Source organism: Melanostigma gelatinosum (assembly GCF_949748355.1).
Source record: "Melanostigma gelatinosum genome assembly, chromosome: 4".
Classification (NCBI taxonomy): Eukaryota; Metazoa; Chordata; class Actinopteri; order Perciformes; family Zoarcidae; genus Melanostigma; species Melanostigma gelatinosum.
Genome location: NC_136637.1, coordinates 11,559,462 through 11,580,332, shown reverse-complemented (window position 1 = coordinate 11,580,332; position 20,871 = coordinate 11,559,462). Strand labels below are relative to the sequence as shown.

The window sequence follows — 20,871 nt, the reverse complement described above, 5'->3', positions numbered from 1 at the left end:
CATAAAAACAGAGTCTTGATGAATGATCAAAGTTTCAAAAAGTCAATTTAATGTTTGCAAACAGAGAACACAAAACACAACCACGTATTGCAGTGAACTGTGAATATGCTCTAGAGACGCAGAATAAAAACAAGGTATTTATACCGGCCGGCAGGCCGGCACAGAGGAGACAGATAACACAGTCTAACAAGAAGCAGTTGATTGCAGAAAGAACACGTCGGTCGTTTGTCCCGACTAAGATAGAAAAGTGACCTTTGTACTAGAACAAATATGTCAATGTGTTCAGACATCCAGACGCCCGTACAAATTAATTTTCTAACAGCAACATATCTCACAGAAAATATAATGAGGACATGTTAAAACATTTTTATCATTACAGACAGTGGCGGCTGGTCAATAGAGGGCCATGGGGCATGGCCCCACCATGAGCCACACAAAAAAGAAAAAAAAAAGAAAAAATTATAATAATCATAAATTATACAAATTGTCAATATTTGTGTTTTTGAACTATGGAATATACCCAGTAATGTGTGTAAAATATGATATCTGCGCAAAATATATGCTTTTCCTGCTCGTCCTCTCCGCCTGTGTGCTCTTCTGCTCGTGCTCTCTGTCTGTGTGCACGACACTCTGAGAACGTGCAGCTTGGGGGGCCTGATCGTTTTGGCCCAAAAGAGACGGATCTATGAAGCAGTTTAGCCAATTGCTGATTCAAGATATAAATGAGTGACATACAATTTAGCCAATCAGCGCCCTCAAATAGATTCAGCTGTGGGCCAGAACGATCAGGCCCCCCTCGCTGCGCGTTCACGTCAGGAGAAGTCTCTACAGGCGCCCGCGCCAGCGCGAGCATTCCTCCTCCAAGACCCGTTTGAGAGGAGAACTTTGGCGGAGATTCTGCAGCCAAAGAGCTGATATCAGATCAGCCTGACCTCACAATCAGACAGCAGACTCGCGGGAAAGGGAAGCAGTACATGCGGAGCTTCTGTATAGCTGAACACCAGACAGGTTTGGCTAGCTGCATGACGTCATGTTAATAACGTATTTAGCTTTTTAAAACAACGGGGACGGATCCAGCACGGACAGTTACGGGAGTGAGGGATGAGGAGGTAAGGAAACATGAGAACACCAGGGTAGGGAGTGAGGGATGAGGAGGTAAGGAAACATGAGAACACCAGGACACACATGAGAACTCTGTCAAGCTACATATTAGACAAAGTGAACATCTTTTCTTCTACATAGTTGTCCTCAGTCTCATCTGCTTAACTTGGTCATGGAGGCATCAACATGTAATAGAGATGTTAAATTAACAGTGAAAACTCATTATAGCTTAATTTAACATCAGTATTCATAATTACACTTCATGTTTACTTCTCCTGATCTTTACCTCCTATAACAAGGTCCATAGGGGCATCTCAATAAATAAACATGTTATATTATATTATATAAGTGTTATTTACTGATTGTTTTCGTGTTGGAATACATGTTAAATATTTAACTGCCAAGTAATAATGCATGTTTGATACTTACATTTTTTTTGCATGAAATCATACTGGGATGTTTGCTGAAATTGATAAGATGGCCCTACCTAGAACATTTTCCACCAGCCGCCACTGATTACAGCATCAAGACAAATACTCCCGTCACCCATATGCAGATGAACCCTGACACACAGCCAACCACTGACAACCTTTCTGATCTTTGAATCCCTAAAATTGAACATTGTATGAAGTTGTGTAATGGATGAATGGCTCTGTTTTTAGACAGAGAGGGGCCCTACTGACCAACAGAATGAAAACCTATCCAAGCTGCAGCCTCTCAGCGCAAAACAGGTCTGGCTTGTGTTTCATGTTTGTGCACTGATGAGGGAGGAAACAAATGCAAACTTGTGTGTGTGCATGAAGGGAGTGGTGGACACAGCTAGTTCACGCGAGGTACGAGCTAACAACGCTATAATTCATGCCTGGCCATATTTAGGCAGGACTCAGTGTTATGTAAACAGAGCTTACTGCTGAGGGGAGGGCTCACTCCTGCACTCGTGTCCGTGTCCATCAACAGTGCTCTTGCATAGCTCTGTTGTGAAAGATAAAGAAGATTCTTAAGCTGCATAGTAAAAGTGGATTTGAAGAATTTAGAGACGCCCACAGGCGTTGCTGAGTATGTAGCGCATCATGACAAGACGAGTTATTACATGAATTCCCTTGAAGAATACCGCTGCTTTGGGATGGACAACCTGAACTACCTGACAGAACTGCGAGGGTGGCACAAGAGATCAGCGTAAGAGACCAGGTTTCGCTAAAGCCTTCTACAGCAGAATGAGTGAGGCCGTCTTGGAAAGCTCTGGGGAGACTGGTTCCTTCCCGCTCAGCAGCACTCAACCCAGCAAGCTGAAACCACAGTCAACGTCTGGGTCACCCTTTGGATCCCCAAGGATGTCCCCCTGCAACTCTCCCCGAAACTCCCCCCGGCACTCTCCTTTGCTGTTCCGCAAGCTCCTCGTGGACCGCACCATCGCCCTGCAGAGGCACTTCAACTTGGCACACACACCCAGGTAGTGTTAATAATTACATGGTTGTAAGTTGTAGTTGTACATGGATAAAATAGATCTTCAGTGTTTTTGACACCTTTCTAAATTTGGATGACCTCAAGTCGTTTCAGGGGCTAATAAAGGTCAAGGGGCATTTTCACTTCCTCAAGATGTGTGTCATGGGTTTGCTGCGGCAAAAAAAAGGCCCATTGTCCGATGAGACGGTAGCTGTGGGAAATCATGATTTTGTTGACGTCGGGACCGGTGTCATCTCAATGGACCTCGTTGTTCTTGCAATGAAAGAGAGTTACTTTGTTTTGTGCCTAAGGTGTTCAGCGTAGGTCAAATAAGTGAGGAGAATAGATCAATAGGAGGAGCTGGACTGCTTGTCTCTGACATGAGGTTTCTGTTCAGCAGAGACAAAGCTGAATTCAGAGGGATTATTACCTCATCGCAGTAAACAAGGCTGCTGCTTAATGCTGCCCCATTTGTTCCTCATGACTGAAAATAGAGAGCATGTGGCTCTTTTACGTCAGCAAAAATCAAGTTGATTTAATTTTGTAGCAACAATGTCTAAATTGGAATTACATGTCTTAAATGTTTAAAAGACAATGGCAGATAGTTGTTGTGGTGGGTGGGGATTATTAGTCATTTCAGAACAGAATGTTAAGTACAGATATCAGCGGGACTTTCTGAAGTCATTTTCTGATTTTTTAAATAGATACAAACTATATTAGTGCGAGAAAATTATGAAATAGATTTTCCAAGTACACAGCCATGACCTGTAGGTCATTTGAGAAAACTCCTCGAAAGGAAATTGACCCTGCTGTCTAAAGCCCTCATTTATCAGTCCTGTCTGTAAAGACACAGTAAAGAGTATTGTTAGGTCGTGAAAATACTTCTTGGAATGTTGGAATGTTTTTACACAGTGTTACTTGTAGAAAATGATTTCATGAGCATCAACAACATTTTGGTCTTTTTTGTACAATCACATTGCTACATGATGATCTGAGTAAATGTTGCTGTTGCAGACATCCGTTTCATCTTGAGAGGACTTTAATACTGAGAAATGACGGTAAAGTGCACCATACACACCTTTGCTTTCTCTCATTACTCCAGTTATTAGGGTAAGTTCATCATCAAAGTAAAAACAAAATAAAGAGGTGGTGATGGAGCTGAAAATTAAAACGACCAAAAATACTATTGCACTCGTTAAAACTCTAGTTTACTAGGTAGTACCTAGTAGGTACTATTTTTTGTATATTGTTTGGCCATATTTAGCAATATTTAACAGAGGACAGTAGAGTAGTGACAGGAAATGAGGGTAGATAGACGAGATCCACGAATGTCAGGAAATCAGGCAAACTTAATCCACTTAGGTGGTTTAAAGCTCTGTATAAATGCTGCTGGTATTGCGAAAGCTTTATAAAACAATTTTTAAAATGTGCACAGTGACAAATTTGGTGTTAGTGTTTCAGTTAAATATGTGTATAAAAACAATACAAATTGACGAGTGCTATAAAGATAAAAGGTTAAATTCCCCACAAGGCTTCGGTAGATCAAGGCACCACCAAAGCTTTGGGATCTTAACGTGCTGTGACCTTCATATAAGAGTTGTTTAGTTGTAAGCTTTTATATCAGGCTCATAGGTCTGGTTATGTATCCTTGTATTACTTCACTTTATTGTTGTTATATAACATACTTCCCATAAATGCATTGACCACATGACAAACAAGTTGTACCACATTTCTAAGTTAATGTATTTCTATGCAGTATCCTCTTTCTAGCTTGTAGTGCAGCCTATTGTTCAGGGAAGTGGATGTGGTGGTTTTGACTGTTGCCACGGAAGTGCCCCTCTATATCTGAACCAGAAATTAAAGTACCAGTAGTGAGGAACAAAAGCTCGGCCCTCAAAATGGCATCTCCTCTCTGGTGGCAACTCCTCTCTGGTGAAAATAAAATGGCTGGTAACACTTAGTACGTGGTTGTTTTAATCTAGAACCTGGGCCGTAGCCAAATCTATGGCTTGGATATCTACTGGTGTGCCATTTTACCAGGTGGCACATGAAGATGTCATCATTTACGATAACGGCAACAAATATTTTTCAGTCTTCATTTTAAGCACATCATTTTAGCAGTTCTGTGTTGGTGAGCTCTCACTGCTGTCTCCTTTCGGTTAAAACTGGGAATCTGTTGGTTTCAGGTGGGGTATGTGTTTGTATGGCAGGGGTGTTCTCTCACCTCTCAGTCAAGTCGATTGGCTGAAGCACCGTTTTAGCTTTAGCTGACATACAGTACTATCACATAATGTGTGAAAAGTTAATGAGGTTAGAGAAGCTGTGAAATGTGTCTTCTGACTCTTCGACTGCCGTCCTCACTCAGGACAACATAGTCCTGTGGATCCTCGGATCTTTACAAACTGTCTTGTGTGTGTGTGCAAACTATTTTATGTCATATTAGGATTGGTTGTTGTGCCGATATTATTGTCTTCAGTGTTCAGCTTTTCCTCCATTTCATTTCTAGCATTTAGAATGGAGCTAATGATTTGTCGATTAGCCTGATCAAACTGACTGACAGATACATTTGGCAACTAATGTATTTTATATGGTACTGATAATTGGTTTATCATTTCAGTCATCCTTCATGCAAAAATAGTGCAAACATTCTCTGGTTCAAGTGGCTCAAGTGGGAGGATTTGTTGCTTGTAAACTGAATATCTTTGGGTTTTGGAGTGTTGGTCACACAAAAGAAGACATTTAAGGAGATCTTGGTCTCAGAGAAGTGGTAATAGCATTTTCCCTAGTTTTTGCCTTTTTATAGACGAAACGATTAATTGATTAATCAACAAAAAAAGCTGAATAATCTATAATGAAAGTAATTGTTAGTTGCTGCTCTAATTTACGCCAGTATGCGACACTAAAGCGATCAATAAACTCTACTGTATATAGTTTTTGTAAATGTTAGCTTGTGTTTGTTTGCCACCCTGCCCAGCACCAACTCTAACAATATCCCTCTGTAATGATGTAGCTGCAGGGCAGCAGGAGGAGGCTGTCGGGTCAGGTGGCCCGTTGATCTCACGTGTCAATGAAGGCTGAGCCAAGCCAGCTCTGCCAAACACAAAAACGCCCACCAGCCACGCAGTAGAGTATCTCCCTTTGACAAGTTGGGACCCACCAACAAGTTCCTCTGTAACTGTCTCAATATAGGAGTATGTTCAGTCCCTCAAAGCTCAGAAAGGGTCAACACGCAATGTTTTGTCTTTGGCTTAGATATCTGGAAATGTTGCTTGAAAGAAGATCAGCCTTTAACTTGATCCAAAGCTTTTAGGTTGAGCTCTTGTATATTGGTCTTGGCATTGGACATCCTGTGGAAAACAGACTCCTCAGCAGCTCATGAGGACTTGGTGGGCTGTCCTAAGCTCCCACAGCGACCCCAGAGGACTCTGCCTGCTCTCACACTGCTGGAGGATGAGGTCAACCCTCGCTGACGCTATGCCGTAACATTGCTCTCATGCAACAACTCAACCACCCCCCTTTCCTGCAAACAGATCGACTGACTGCCAGAAGACGAGTAACGAAGCGACTTTGAAAGTTTTTAAACGTTCTCTCCAGATCTCCTGTACAATTTGGAGCTGTGCTACGGAAGTCCCTTTTAGGAATGTAATCAATGTCACGTCTTGGATTACTTTGAGTGGTTACAACAACAACAAATCAGTAAGATAGGACCGCTTCTTCCTTTTAGAGAGACTAATTGAATATCATACTCCAGTCAGCCTTGTTTGCCTGGGACGTTGCAATGTTCCTGAACGATGTTTCATTCATTCTGAAGCACTGAGGATTAATCAGATCTGTCCTCCGTCTGACTGTGTTAGTTTTGTTTTCTCACCTGGAAACTTCCTGTGTTATGGTTTATCGCAATACAAACCTCACGGAGCCGATCCAGAACAACCTGGTGGATCATGGCAGAAAAATAACGGACTGAGTTGTTCAGTTCAAGAATCCACAGGCGGCTCGGTTCAAATGTTCAGCTTATGTTAGTGTCTCGAAGGAGTCAGGAGCTCAAAGGACAATGAGCAAAGACCTCCGATTGGCAAGGAAAGGGGCGCCGACTGGTTTCGGACACGGTCGGAGACACTCGTGCCTGGGGTATGTTCCTCATCTCTGCATCCTGCATCTTTTCAGCGCTCGTATTCATGAGAGGAGTGCTCATACACGTTGCACGCAGGGCTCACAGACCTAGAATGATCGCTTCACTGTCTGGGCAACAGCAACAGACAAGGTCATGTTTAAAATAGAACACTATACATTTAGTGATTTTACTGTTATTGTTGAAAATACATCCAGGGTTTTATAAGTGGTTACTGTTGTGGTCTGTTATATTTGTATATTGTTTTGGCTGATACGAAGCATTCATGTCGGTTTGGTTTTCAGGCACTTTATTTTGATTAAGTCGGATGTAGGATGAATTTCCCAGTTGTAATTACAACCAGGATGTTGATGTTAATGCTCGTCGAAAAATGATAATTAGTTGGTTCGTGGGAATTTGGTTTATCAATGTGTATGCGAGCCATTCGATGGCCTCTCACCATGTCTCTCATATGCACTAAAAGCATGCACAGTCGTTCCGGTCATGTCAACAAAGGATGGAGAAGTTTGCATCACAGCACACGCAGAGGGAGAGTGACTTCATTCTCTGCTCAGGTAGACATCACTGCACTATATCTTTACATAGCAAATTGTTGTTTGATGCCAGATGTTTAAAATGTTAAATACAGCTCCTTTAATGAACTGGAACACATTCATCAGATTGATGAAACCTAAAAGAAGAAGATTTGATGAGGAAATGTTCCCCACAGGAACTTTCGTAATGATTATTTTATAGCCGATGCTAATGGAAGTCTGCACAGTAGAAAGGGTTGTATGGGCTCATGTAGTGGGATGTGTGTCACCCAACACCCTGACTTTTGAGGCCATTGTGTTACTTGGTGGTTGTTGAGATGCAATGTTTTTATATTTGCTGGCATTTTACCCAACGGCTTTTGAGAGGAAGCAAGTTCTGTTTGTGGCAAGTTTCATTCAACAGACTTCCTGTTTTTGATGAAAGTCTCCCAGAGACATTTCAGCACACTGACCCTGACACAAACACTCTGCTAAGTGAACACACAGCACTGAAGGGAGATGTTCAATTTATATTTTCAATTATATTCATGAGAAGTGCAAGTGGCTCAATTTGTGAATAGTAATTGTCTCTGGCACCATGTTTATGTATGTGTATGTTGTGCCTGAGACATTGTTGTCAGTCTGTGAGCAGAGAGAGGGTGCTGGTGGATAGATAGCCCCACCTGTTGTTGCTGATGTGCAATGAGGGACGGACTCATGTTACATGACTGAGAAACACACTCTGCCTTCTGTGTTTGTGTGTGTGTGTGTGTGTGTGTGTGTGTGTGTCAAGATATAAGCACATACATGTTCTCATTGCATGCATGTGTTTTGTGTGTGTCCTCGCTTGCCTGTTCCTGTCTTCAGTCCTGCTAAGCATCAAACTGGGCTGGGATTGGTGGGCACCGCCCAGCAATCTCCAGCCAGTGGTTAACTGAGCCCCCCACACCACATTCCAGCATGACCACACGCACATGCCACGCCTTCCCTGCCATCACTCACAGCAAGAACCATAGAGGAAAAGAAGAGGGAAACTGAGAAGACTAACTTGGTACAGAACTAGACTGTACTGCTACATACTGTAGTATGTTGCTTTTAGACCATGTGGCTGTAGTTTTTGTAAATTAAAATATACAGAAAAATAACAATGAAAATAATTACATCCACTTGCAATTGTACAATAAAATATTCTGCCTGGCAACGGCAATACACAGTGTTTATGTTTTAAAGAGTCAAATCTTGGAGCGTTTTTGTTATTTTCACTGGCTCGTTATTGTGATTGTTGTTATTTGTATTTGCTGTATCCAGGAATGTTGGCTTTTCCCATTTAAACTCAAACCTACCAGCTAAGATGATGATAAAAATGATGCAGTTCTCAAACATGTATCAATGCAGTGAGTTTTTACCATTACCATGTAACAATTCCCTCAAATGACAAAGAAATGTCAGAGTTGATTTCAAAGAGGACGTTTGTTTCACTGCAGACTTTATACTGTCTTTATCTGAAATGACTCTAAGCCACAGACAACAGAAACCAAAGCCCAAATCTTTTTGTTTTTCATTCTTTAAGTTCTAAAACTTAAAGAATCTTATCTGGTAACTTTGCATATCTGTCAGACACGTAGAGAGATCTACTCGAGGGTAAAAGGGACATTAGGGGGAATGTTTGTAAGTCATGATTTGGCATGTCATCAGAATGACTTCCCTGGTGAAATGACTCATGCTGACGCACGGCAGAAGCTGTAAACATAAAATATCCCGATCATGTAGATTAAAGCTGCAGTTTAAAGAGGAAGGTTAGAGTCCCCAATGCTGTGATATAGTTTTTTTCCATTGTGTACACACACAAATGTAAGTTAGTATGGATAGATTATACAGTTCACAAATTGTACATGTATGAATCGACCCAGAAGTAAACATAATGTTGGTATTAACACATTATGTGTAGAGTAGAGCAAAGCTGCCACCCTGTGGCTAAAAAGTGGTATTAACCATTGACAGCAAATAATATTCAAATACAATAAATACTTAGTACCCAGTTTATTATGTACACTCATTTAAAACACATGCAGTCTGATACAGCACCCCGGCAATAAATTCTATCTTCATGAGGTTTAACTGTTTTTGTTCAAACTGTTTTAGAGGCGATGATTGGACTTTATGGTTATCTGTGAGTCCGCTATTAAATTGTAATGTGTAATTCTGAGAGGTGTTTCTTATGTTTCGTCCACTTCATTTCTATCAATGTGCTGCTGTGTTTGATTGCATTCGTTTTAGCGGTACTCATTCTTTCACCATCACATATTTATAGATACATATTTACCTGCTCTACATCCCAAGGAAGGAGAACCCAGTGAGCTTTGGTGCAAGTGGAGGATGTGTTGTGTACAGTGGAGTTGGGACCCAAAAGCAGAACTCGGACAGAGCTTTGCAAAAGTTCACAAACAACTTTATTTGAGAAATGTGTGTTGAAAGTTGATCCGGGAGCTGAGCTGTCGGGCTGGGAAGCCCGTCCCAAAAATCCATATTGATTGTTCCACCACAGAATTGCTGTTAGCATTTTCTGGTCAAGTTGCCAAATTAGGTGTTGTGTTTTAGCAGCAGTGGAATAAACAGTTGAGAGAAGTTTTGAGTCAGCTTTGCTCTGCTCTTGAAGTTGAGATGTGTAAGATGTTTTGGGGTTTTTTAATGGTGGAGAGGGTGTGGTCTGTTGGACGGAGGGTTGAAAGATTTCCTCTTTCACACTATCTCACTGCTGACTTTTTCAATATCATCTTATCAGTGATGAAAAGGAAACATGAAGGGAAGTAGAAGTCCTAATTGCTGTAGTCATATCGACCCCATGAAATCCTTGCCTTGCCTTCTTTCCTTGCCTTTTTGTTGATGTGCTTAGTGTGTCTGTGTATGTGTGTTTCACTCCTGTGTGTAAATGTACCGCAGTTCCAAGGCAAAGCGGGACCCCTGCTGGTTAGTCAGTCCATCTTCAGCAGACTAAATCAGCACTCTGACTTTACTCACATTGGCTAAACATCAATATTCTCTGATGTCCTAGATAGCTCAGTGAATTTTAAAGCCAAACAACAACCAAATGCAGAGACACTAAACTCTTAAATAACACATTCTGGTCAACTGTAACTGCAGGTTAAAAAAACAGACACTGTGATCCTGTTTCTTTACACTCTGTGGCATGAAGGCGGATTTTCATTCTGACTGAACAGCTCTCTGATAATCTCCTCCTGTTCAGTTGAAGGGATGTTCACCATTGAGCAGCAATAACAACCAGCTGAAACCTGCACACAGCATGGCTGCAAGTCACTGCACTCAAACAAGTGCCAGTTGAACGACTTCTCCACGAGGTGGTGCAAGTCTTTCTCGGCTCTGACGTCACAAATTGAGTGCGGTAAAGACAACACGTACGTTTGTAAACAACGTTTTGATAGTCTGACAGAGACCACAGTCTTGCAGAAGAATGTATAAACATATCCAACTATACTGTGAGCTTCCTCGCCATCTGTTATCGCTTTTGAGGCCCAGAGTCTGAATCCCTATTGCTTATGCATGTGTGTAAATAAGCTTCGGACTGTAAAATAGTGAACATGTCTGTTCAATTAATGAATGAAGATTTTCCGACCAGTTTCTCTCAATATAAGTTTGAACACAGTGCATCACTATGAACTTGGTACAGATGCACACAAACGGTTAGCTGTGCACTTTTTCACACTCCCAAACACACTCATGCACACACATGCATTACACTCCCAACTGGTAGCGTATTCCCATTACCAGACGTTGTGTTGTCTTTCGAGCCAGCAGCCAGCTGGACCGTAGAAGTCATATGGCAGGTGGATCTGCTTACACAGGGGCCTCCCACACGTCTCATTCTCAGCAAACCTCCACCCCGGCATCTGTTTTGAGGTCCAACATGTTTCACAAGCACATTGCACCAAGAGGGAGGGGACCATGTTGGGAGGGGTACAGCTAGGGTTTCAGTTTAGTGTAACTAAGACAAAAATCAAAACATGGTAAACAGCTCAATGTGATATTGGAAATCACTGCATAAAAAACGTATGACAAACGTAATACTTCTTCCTTCCATGGCTTTTGGTATAAAGTATTGGTCACAAAGAAAAAGTTGTTTTTGGTTGTAAGTCCTCGCGTAGTCTGTCCGTCTGTGTTCAGTGCTGTGAATGATCAAGCTGATCTTCAATTGCACGAGTTTGAAATCAAGTCAGCGCTGGTTTGCACAAGGATCGGATCTAGGAAAGTTTACAAGAAGCAATTTTGAAAGTGAGACCAGTGCAAGGGTTCGCATGTTGTCAAGGCAGTAACTCCTGTTAAGGGTCTCCCCAAGGCAAAATGGTTCCATGCAACAGTGCATTGCCAAACAGGTGTTGAACTGTGACTGACAGCATGTCCAGGGACAGTTAACACTTGACTGTGAAGTGGTTCAGATACGGGTCAGCACCTATGAGGCCAATCAAATTAGGAATTTTCCCTTTTGGGTTGGGAGCAAGTTCCCCAAGTTAGGAGTTAAGTTAATTGTCTCAGGAACTTGTTTTTGAACGAGGGCAATGGAACGGATTGGTGTGGCATTCACAGTGATGTGGACATTATAGGGCTTTCCCGGATATGGTGCACACGCGGCTCTGTCGGCGCTCAGCTTCTCCTCTTCTCGTCCCTCTGTGTGTGCGAGTGTAGACGTATACCTCAAACTCACATTTGCGGGCCCTCTCCACTAAACGCCAGTGTTTTGGGGCTTCTGTCTCCGGGTTTTACGCACACCGCCTGTTTGGCAGTGCCCAGCTGCAAGCTCGTGGGTAATGCTCGTGCGGAAGCTTCCGTTCAGCCCTTTCGTCCTGAGTCCCGCACGGGTTGGGCCCCGACACGTGCAATGGCGACGAGGGCTCTGACTTGGCTAGTCTCCATGAAATGACGCGGGAAGGACTTGGCATTCTCCGTTCTCGACTGACATGGACGGCATAGCGCTGCAACACATGTCTTTTAGTTGCAGTTCAGTGACTTTCAGTTCATTTGTATTCTTCTAAAGTGTTGTTGTTTGTATCTTTATTTGTAGTTGAATAAGAATAATGTTCCATACGGTTTGATATGTTTAATGCATGTTTGTAACCCTGATTGGTTCAGAAAGAAAGATATATCCGAAAATCTAATTTGAAAACTGAATACTTACCTAATTTATACATATATATTTATACATATATAATATATATATATATATATATATATATATATATATATATATATATATATATATATATATATATATATATATATATATATATATATATGTATATGAACTATGAGTGAGTGCATAGTCTTTTTTAAGAGGTCCATGTGTAGAGAGAGAGAGAGAGATAGCCATAGAGAGACAGAGGGAGGGAAGGAGGGAGGAGTGTATCTCCAAGAGAAGAGAGAGTTCAGCGCTCAACTCCTCAATGTGGATTTGAAACCACGAGTTCAAGCTCTCAGTGTTCAGCACTCCAAACCGCATGAAACAGCAGCGCTGAGGAAATTACTCTTTAAAACCCACTCTGCTTTGATCCCCCTTCCTTCTTTTTACGCTCGACTTGTTTCTGGACTGGAGGCATGCCGCTGAAACGCACGGAGGAGGGCTTTCCTCCGTCTGTCCGCGCCTCAATGGAAACCTGGCGCGGTGTGGAGGGAGAGGAGAGAGCGCACAAGAGCCGAGAAGTAGAGGAGCGCCCGGAGGAGGAAGAAGAGGAGAATTAGTGGAGGACAAAGTCGAAGGGAGAGAAAAACAGCCACAAACATGAGTTTACCGACTAACTGTATGTGTCCGGCCCCCCCGGTCCAGGATCGCTATCGCAAAGTGAGGAACGGGAATATCTGCGGCTCGCCGTGCGCTGTCAACCGGCCCATCGACATTGTGCAGAAACGCAGGCGGTAGGCCAGATATGGTTTTGATCCAGATGTTTTAGATGCACAACTCTTAACACACAGCTGCCTGTTCTTTTTCAAAACAGTTTCATAATTAATTTGCTGACAAACACTTGAATAAGCTGTGTTATCACAGCTTATTCAAGTGACGTTACTGTAAGTGACGTTACTGTGGTATTTATCTCGATTGTTCTTATTCAAAAGACGTGTCTGACTTCTACAGTTTAATTACACTATAATATTCTTGCAGTGACCCTTGAATAATTGCTGGAATATCGGCCTCTGAAAAAAAAATATTGTTGTAATATTTCTAATGCGATAAATCATTTTCAGTGTGCCTCGGCATATAACATTTATCGTGACTTTACATTTGTATCCTTTCATGATATCCCTATCATTCATTCATACTTGACTCACAGTACATTGAGTCAGTGCTACTCAGAGTTTAAAGTGACCTCAGTTTACTTCATGGTATTTGATGATATTTTCATTTAATCTCCTGAATTATCCCTACAGTCATCCTTTGTCTGTGCCACTCCTATTTCATATATTTTACCTTATGGTCGTCAAATTTCATCAGATAATTTCTTCACAAGCATGTAGAATTAATTGCACGACTAACTGAGTGATTTTGCTCTCTTTCATCCAGATTGATTTATGTTGTGAGTTTAGAGAGAAGATTAACTCTCTTTTCCTTTATTGTCAAAATTACAATCAGGTGTAAGAAGGTTAAGGGTCAGAGTCTTCAACTTGCAGGTGACAGATTGAACAAAATGTGTAGCTACTTTTTTACTTCTCGGAACTAAATCAGTTTCATCCAGGGTGTCAATATAACAGAGCAGAGCTTAGCTCAGTCTTAATAAATGACCTGAGTTTGTTTTTTAAGTTCTTTATTCGTGTAATGGTCAGTCAGATGGACTGACGTGGATCTAAATAAGAGTCTCTTACACGTGTGTGCGCAAGTGTGTGTGTGGTGAAGCTTGAAGTTTTGAAATGTGTTAATGTTTTATCATCAATTACTGCATAATTTGTAGCAAAAGACATTAGACTATTTATTCACTGACCACTGAAACACATACACCTGAAATAAAATACAGTATCTGCCTGTTTGTCATACACAAACACATTTCTCCAAAGAATTATCACACATTACACAAACTCACAAAGAAACCTAAACTGGCCCCTATAAAACTGAATGTAAAATTAAAGTTGTAGACGTTAGAATTTTCAATGCTGCTTTGTCAATTAAAAAACGTTTAGTTTTGCTTCGAAGAATTTTAGCATTTTTATTTTTATTTTTTAAAGCATATGATGACATACCAGAACTAATATTTTACCCAGCGCTCATGCACTACCACACACAACACACACACACACTTCGTTCGTATGGTGGTTGTAGAGCATACCTGGCTGCTGACTGAAAGGTCACTGAAGGAAATGTGACTAATTTTGCAGCTGGCCTTTCAGAAAGTTATGACCACATCAGCCTCGTTGGGCGGGGAGGGGGATCAAAGTGTCTTTATAACGTCAACCCACAAATAAAAAACCTTCAAAGAGAGATTGCTAATGAACGCAGAGTCTGACGTATAAGCCTGATAGATAAACCGCATGCGTGTAATAACACAGTCAAAAAGCAGCGTTGAAAAGAAGAGTGCGCTTTAATATCGTCCAAATCCCTTTAACCCTGGAGTTTCCATTAATTCCTAAGCAGAAGCATGCTGCTTTCATTCAGCCATTGCTTTACCACATAAAGTCAACGGGTTTACAGCTAGTTTTGACAAACAGAGATTCATGTCTCTCAGTGAAGGTATTCTGCTTTTAGGGTTATGATGACATAGGAGTTTGCTGTGTATGAAATGGCATCAGTGAGGTTTCAGTCACCACACTTACTGTCTGATATAGTTATGTTTTCTCAGTTTACTCAGTTAGTTATAATGCCATACTCCGTCTTGTGTTTTCACTTCTGTCCTTTACGTTTCTGTCTTGTCCCGTTCTATCACACCCTGTACTGTCTTGTTACATTCCCTGTACTGTCATGTGTACCACATGAGTGTCATAAGCTGTCTTTCTCCATCCTGACAAATAACGTGAGGCAATACAAATTTGTCATCTTGGCATCCTGTTTATACCGTGAACTGCGAGTAGGACTGTAGCGCATAAAAAATTATAATAATTTTATACACAATTTATAGTGAATTGGCAACAACAATAACAACAACAGGTTGATTATAGAAATACAAATAATCTTCACTTGTAGCTGTACAGATTTTAATGTGATTTTTGTCATGTCGTGAAGTATTTTGCTTTGTCATGTAATTTGCTGTGTTAAACAAACACACACATTCTTATATTCTCACGTTATTAATATCGCTTTTACAATATAATAATACATGGCAAGTTTTATCCAAATTGATCATTTCTATCTTGTCCTGAGGCCTGTACTACAAAGCATGATTGGGGGTTGATGGCTAACTTGAATTTGAAGTAATTTTGAAGTAACGTGTGATGGAGCGGGTGATGTTCGAGATAAGAGATCAACGTGTACAAAAGGGATTACATAAGTTTGTGTCTTTTTTAATTCTGAAAATAACTCGTCAATCATTATCTGTGTTTCTGAATTAAAAATACGTTTCATAAATATGTTTCTTAACAGCCTGTTATGCTTGCAGAGATGCACAATGCCATGTGGTTCACGTTGTGAAACGGTTGGTTAGGTTCAGCCCACAAACCTACTTGGTTAAGAAAAAAGAACATGTTTTTTGTTCAAATGAAGGTAACAACCCAACGTAATCACTGAAACAGCGTAACTAGGGTCGATAAATAAAAACTGCCCTTAGCTGACTTTCTAACATAAGTGTAACAATGTTCCGTAAGAACTGTAAAATCAACATTTACTTTTGGTATCACATGGGACACAAACAGCAGTCTGCTGGGTGAAAGTCCTGTGTTTGTTTGATTTAGAATGTGAACGTCAACGTCATCAATGAAGCTTCAAACTACTTTGTACAGCCCTACTTTTAAAACGTGAAAGTATGCGTACATACGCCGATGTTTTTATATTTAGTTATTATTTGCTCCTAAGTCAATTGGAGCTAAAATAATTCTGCAAAAGTTGTCATACACGCTGAAGAATACATCCAAGCAACACAGTAACAGAATACTTGATTTTAGTCGTGATTATGTGTTCAACTTTTTTGTATCTGCGTAATGTTAAAGTTAGCTTTTTGTAAAATAAGCTGATCTGCTGACAGTAGACTTGTCCATTCTGCGATTGGTCATATGCTGCAAACATCGCCTCTCATGTGAACACTCATAGTGTGGATTGTGAATCCTCGGCAGACATGAATCCGTGGGCGGGCATTTTATTTCCGCGAGTGGGCCCAATCTAAACATAAGAGGGCTGATTATACAATTAGATACACAACCTCCCTGTCTATGCGTAGCATATGCGTGACTGAATTTTAATTGATCTGGAAACGACATTGACGGTTATTACAGTCAGTGGAAATGCAGCCTAAGAAATGGAACACAGCTATTTTCTGGGGAACTACCAAGATGTGGATATGATTTTGGACTAGCCTGAACATGTCATAAACATTGGGGCTTAGCCGTCTGTAGGGGGGTCCGACGAGGATTCCCAGGACGACGAGGATGCCCATGGGTTGGTCAAATTGATAACCTCCATCGTGTGACCGCTTAGCGTGATTGTGGTTTTTGGGTTATTGAAGCCGGATAACAAAATGATGTCGTGCTTATGTTGAATTTGGTTCATAGTACAGGCATCTGGTCATTATTGCTCTTTTCGTCGATAAACTTGTAACTTTAGTGATGATGGTGATGATGAAGAATGCCATCAGCCTCTGGCTTACTCATCATGATGTACTTCCCATTCGGGATCAACGTTGACTCATACAGTGAGAAGGGGAGCTAACCGCTCATCCATCTTGTAGTAATAATGATCAGTCACCAAAGTTGCTCAGCACTTTAAGCCCCAAAAGAACCCATACTTAATGATAGAGGTTGTTTTATTCTATTTCTTTTTAATCTTTTTATTTTTTCTAATTCTTTATATTTAAACTGCTGACAGCAGATATTTTGTGCTGATATTTATAGTGTTGTATTGAGCGCCTCAGATTATCTTTGCTCTCATTCTTAAGTTGTCACACTTGTTTCTTTCCTGTTGGTGTATCAACAAGGATATACTTGTATTTTTGTCAAGGTGGAAACTTATCTGAAACAGGTTTTTCTTAACTTTAGGAAAAGGAAGGCTCAGGAAACAGCTTTGCTAGCCCTGATTGTCTGTTGGAGGTCTGAGATTTGGCCACAGTGAAGTGAATAAGTCCCTGCAGCTCTTTAGTCGATTTGAGTAAAACTGATCTACTGACAAATCGAATGTGAAAATATCCAACTGTTGATTTTGAACCTACGTCAAAGCTTAACGAACCCAAACAAAGGTTTTTTTCTGCAGCTGCTTCATAATATTTGCACAATAATGTGTCTTAACTGACCGGCTGTTACTTTGATGCAGCTGCAGGAAGTGATCATTAGGAAAAAGCAGTGTACTAGCACTGTAAACATGGTAGTTTTCACAGCTGCAGTCAGTTACTTTTTTCCCTGTGTAATGCTAATTTTGCTCATTCTTATCGAATTAGATATGCATGGAAACTCTTGTCGGGAAAATAACGTTCTCACAGCCTGAAAAAACAAAAACTGTGAATCATTCTGATGAGATTAGTTTCGGGCTAGCAGGTTTTTAAAAGCAGGATAACACCCCACAACTATTGACTCCCTCGTCTCCATGCAGGTACTGTCTAATTGTTTGTGCTGTCTGCATACGGCCTGTCCCTCCCAACAGTTCTGAAATGAGATCTGACCTTTGGTGGTGTCACAGCAGGTTGGCCAGCCCTCAGGGCCTCAGCACACTGCGACATGACGCACAGCTCGCTCTATATGAGGTCAAAGGGCACCGCGAGCTGCCAGCATGTTGCAACGTAATGTAAACGAAGAGTCACGTTAGTCCTGTCATTACCAGCTATGAGTACCAGCTGACTGTATCAGTGGTCTCATTTTGCCCCTGCAGCTGGTAAGACTTATCTCGCCTGTACTGACAATGTGGATGGATTTCTCCCTCCACAGACTCCAGCACTATCTTTGTTTTTCTCCACACAGGTCATTATATCTCAGTGATCTGGATCTGATGGGTTTGATTAAGGCGGTTGTGTCTCCTTACATTGAATTCTGCACAACTTCACTTATTCAGTAGGGTGACCAATCTCAAGAAATATACATATTCTTCCAAAACATTCTTCCAAGTATGCAATAGAATGGGTTACAATCTCCTACAGTTTAAGTGGTTCCCCAAAGCACTTGGAGATGATTGTAAACAAGAGGCTGAGGTCAAAACTCCAGGAATACCTGTAGTTTAAATCATAACTTTATCGTGAGTGATGTCACAATAAAGTTGTTGTTCATACTGCACGAGTCGCTGGAGTTTTTCCTCTTTGATCGAGCATGATGACAGGAAAAATTTAGCCGATCATGTTATCTAGGGCAGTTCAGAGGGCTCGTAGGGTTCATAGGGCAGTCAGTGAATTAGTCGATTTGATGTCTGAAGTGAACGTTGCTGCTCACCTGCCAAAGGCTGCAAAGTTGTGTACCTTCCAAAATAATTACAGAGGAAAAATTCTCAATTAAAGGTCCACTTTTACCGGAGCTCACGATCCTCCTCAGAGGATGGAGTTTCAAAAGATGTTCAAAGATGGTGTCTGTCTTCAGATGTAGATGACCTGCCCACCCACTGACTCCTCATCGATGAATTGTACCTCCTCCCAGTCGATGCTGTGACTGGTTTTGGTCTAATGTTCACGGACAGCTGTTGTCTGTTTATATCCATTCGGTCTCTAGTCAGGATCCTTGCCACTTCACAGATGTTCTGCAGCTGTTGCAAGTGATGTCATGATAATGTCATACATCCCTCCAGTTTCCGCTCCAGGGATTTCTTTTTCTTTAGGGTTTAACAGCAGAGATCTCCAGATCTTTAGTGTGTATATATATACACATCTTTTTAGAAAGATCCATCACCTTCCATTTTGAACACTTAAAAGATACATATAGCAACTCATATTCAGCGAATAGTCTTGCACTTTTGTGAAAGGAATTTTTGACCCTGGTGAGGGCTGAAAGGAAATATTGACGTGCCAGTGGCTGTTCACTGGACTTGATCCCAAATTGTTCACGCAACACACTACTGACGTCTCAACCCGCTCAACCACAGGACGAGTCACTCCTCTGTTTCCCTTCAACGAACACGCCTCAACAGAGATCCCACTGCGTCCACAAGCTCAGCCAGCTGGTTTCCCACTTGTATCGTCGTTTTGCGTGTTTCACGGCATCCTCTGTGTTGAAGATTCTTATTCGGTGGAAAAACAGAAGTGCAGCTCGCACAGCGTTGGGTCAGGAATAATTGCAGGCCTGAGATCTGGTCGATCGACATTGCGGTGACACTCGTGAAACCACAACTGACGTCAGCAGACAAGTGTGACTGTGTGTGTGTGTGTGTGTGTCTGACTGTGTGCGTTCTTGTGTAGAATAGTGGACTGAGTGTTATGCTGACATCTCTGTGACTCCAGGAATGATGATCAACTCAGGGACAGGGACAGCCTCTGTGCCATTAATTTGTTGCAGGATTAGACAATAGTGTGTTTGATGGACTTTTACGAAATCCAAACGAGTGAGGAAAGAATGCATCCACATGCAGTCTGCTTCGGCGGCGTGTGTCTCAGGTGAACTTGGTCACCTACGTAGACTTCATGGCTTTGCCTACACAGCAGGATGCCAGGTAGGGAAATGGGTGTTGGAGGAGACTTTCCACATTTTGTTATTGTAGAGATTACAAAGACTGCAGTGATATGACAAGATGGCGTGTTTGTATGTGAGTGCTTCAAAGATGCTGTCATCAGTTTATGCTACATGCTACATTAACTCAGGTCATGTTGAAGCTCTGGTTCTTGCAGTATGTCTAACTCATGTGACGTTATTAATGCTTAAAATATAAATATTTTGTATGCATGATTAATTATATATCTTAAAGATAGGAATGCATCCTCTTCCAGTACCAATTCTGATATTTCAACTGTGCTGATACCAAGTAATGATCCGATACCAGTGCTGATATGTATGCCTCATTGGAACGCTTTGGGGTAATTTGAAAGCAACATGAAGCCGGGATTGCTATTTTGAATAAAATTTGTAATAACATTCAGAAACAAACTGTATTTATTATGTCTGTAACATCCTGACCCCCTTTAAGGTCAGTGTCAGGGCTGATACCATTCCAGTATATTGTATCGGTTCATCACTCATAAAATGTACACACAAAATACTCTTTAAAGTATTTTAATTTCCGTCCAATGCCTTTATTCAATACTGTAACAATCGTACACATCTTACTATTGTTAATGATAATACTCAATAAGCTGTACATGGTGTCAGCACCTAAAAACAATTAAGACAAAAACGGCACAGAAAGACTTGGCGCAAACAGACTACCCCGTCGTCTCCATCTTGTCATGCCCCGCTGATCAGCGACGTGATTGGCTGCTCCTGGTTTGCCCCTCGGCTAATTAGTGGAGGAAGTGGCACACTCCTGCCTTACCGCCGGGCTCAATCCCTGTATACTGAAAGACCCAATTAGTGCAGTATGAACATGATTAGAAGAACACTCGCCATGGCTTGTTGCTGGGCAAAGACAGACCGACAGTGTGTGTGTGT

At 41.4% G+C, this 20,871-nt stretch overlaps 1 protein-coding gene across 3 annotated transcripts in view; it reads left to right on the top strand.

The window, feature by feature from the left end:
* Nucleotides 1-2,301: 2,301 nt before the first annotated feature.
* LOC306776782 (3',5'-cyclic-AMP phosphodiesterase 4C-like) overlaps nucleotides 2,302-20,871 on the top strand; it is a 42,332-nt gene continuing 23,762 nt past the window's right edge. The window contains exons 1-2 of one of the 3 annotated variants that reach the window (XM_079267604.1): nucleotides 2,451-2,551; nucleotides 12,788-13,107. In XM_079267604.1, coding sequence (XP_079123730.1) covers nucleotides 12,974-13,107 — 134 coding nt within the window. In that variant the 5' untranslated portion in view covers nucleotides 2,451-2,551; nucleotides 12,788-12,973. Of the gene's footprint in view, nucleotides 2,552-12,698; nucleotides 13,108-20,871 lie in introns of those variants that run through there. The other 2 variants (XM_079267602.1, XM_079267603.1) reach the window with 2 other exon arrangements.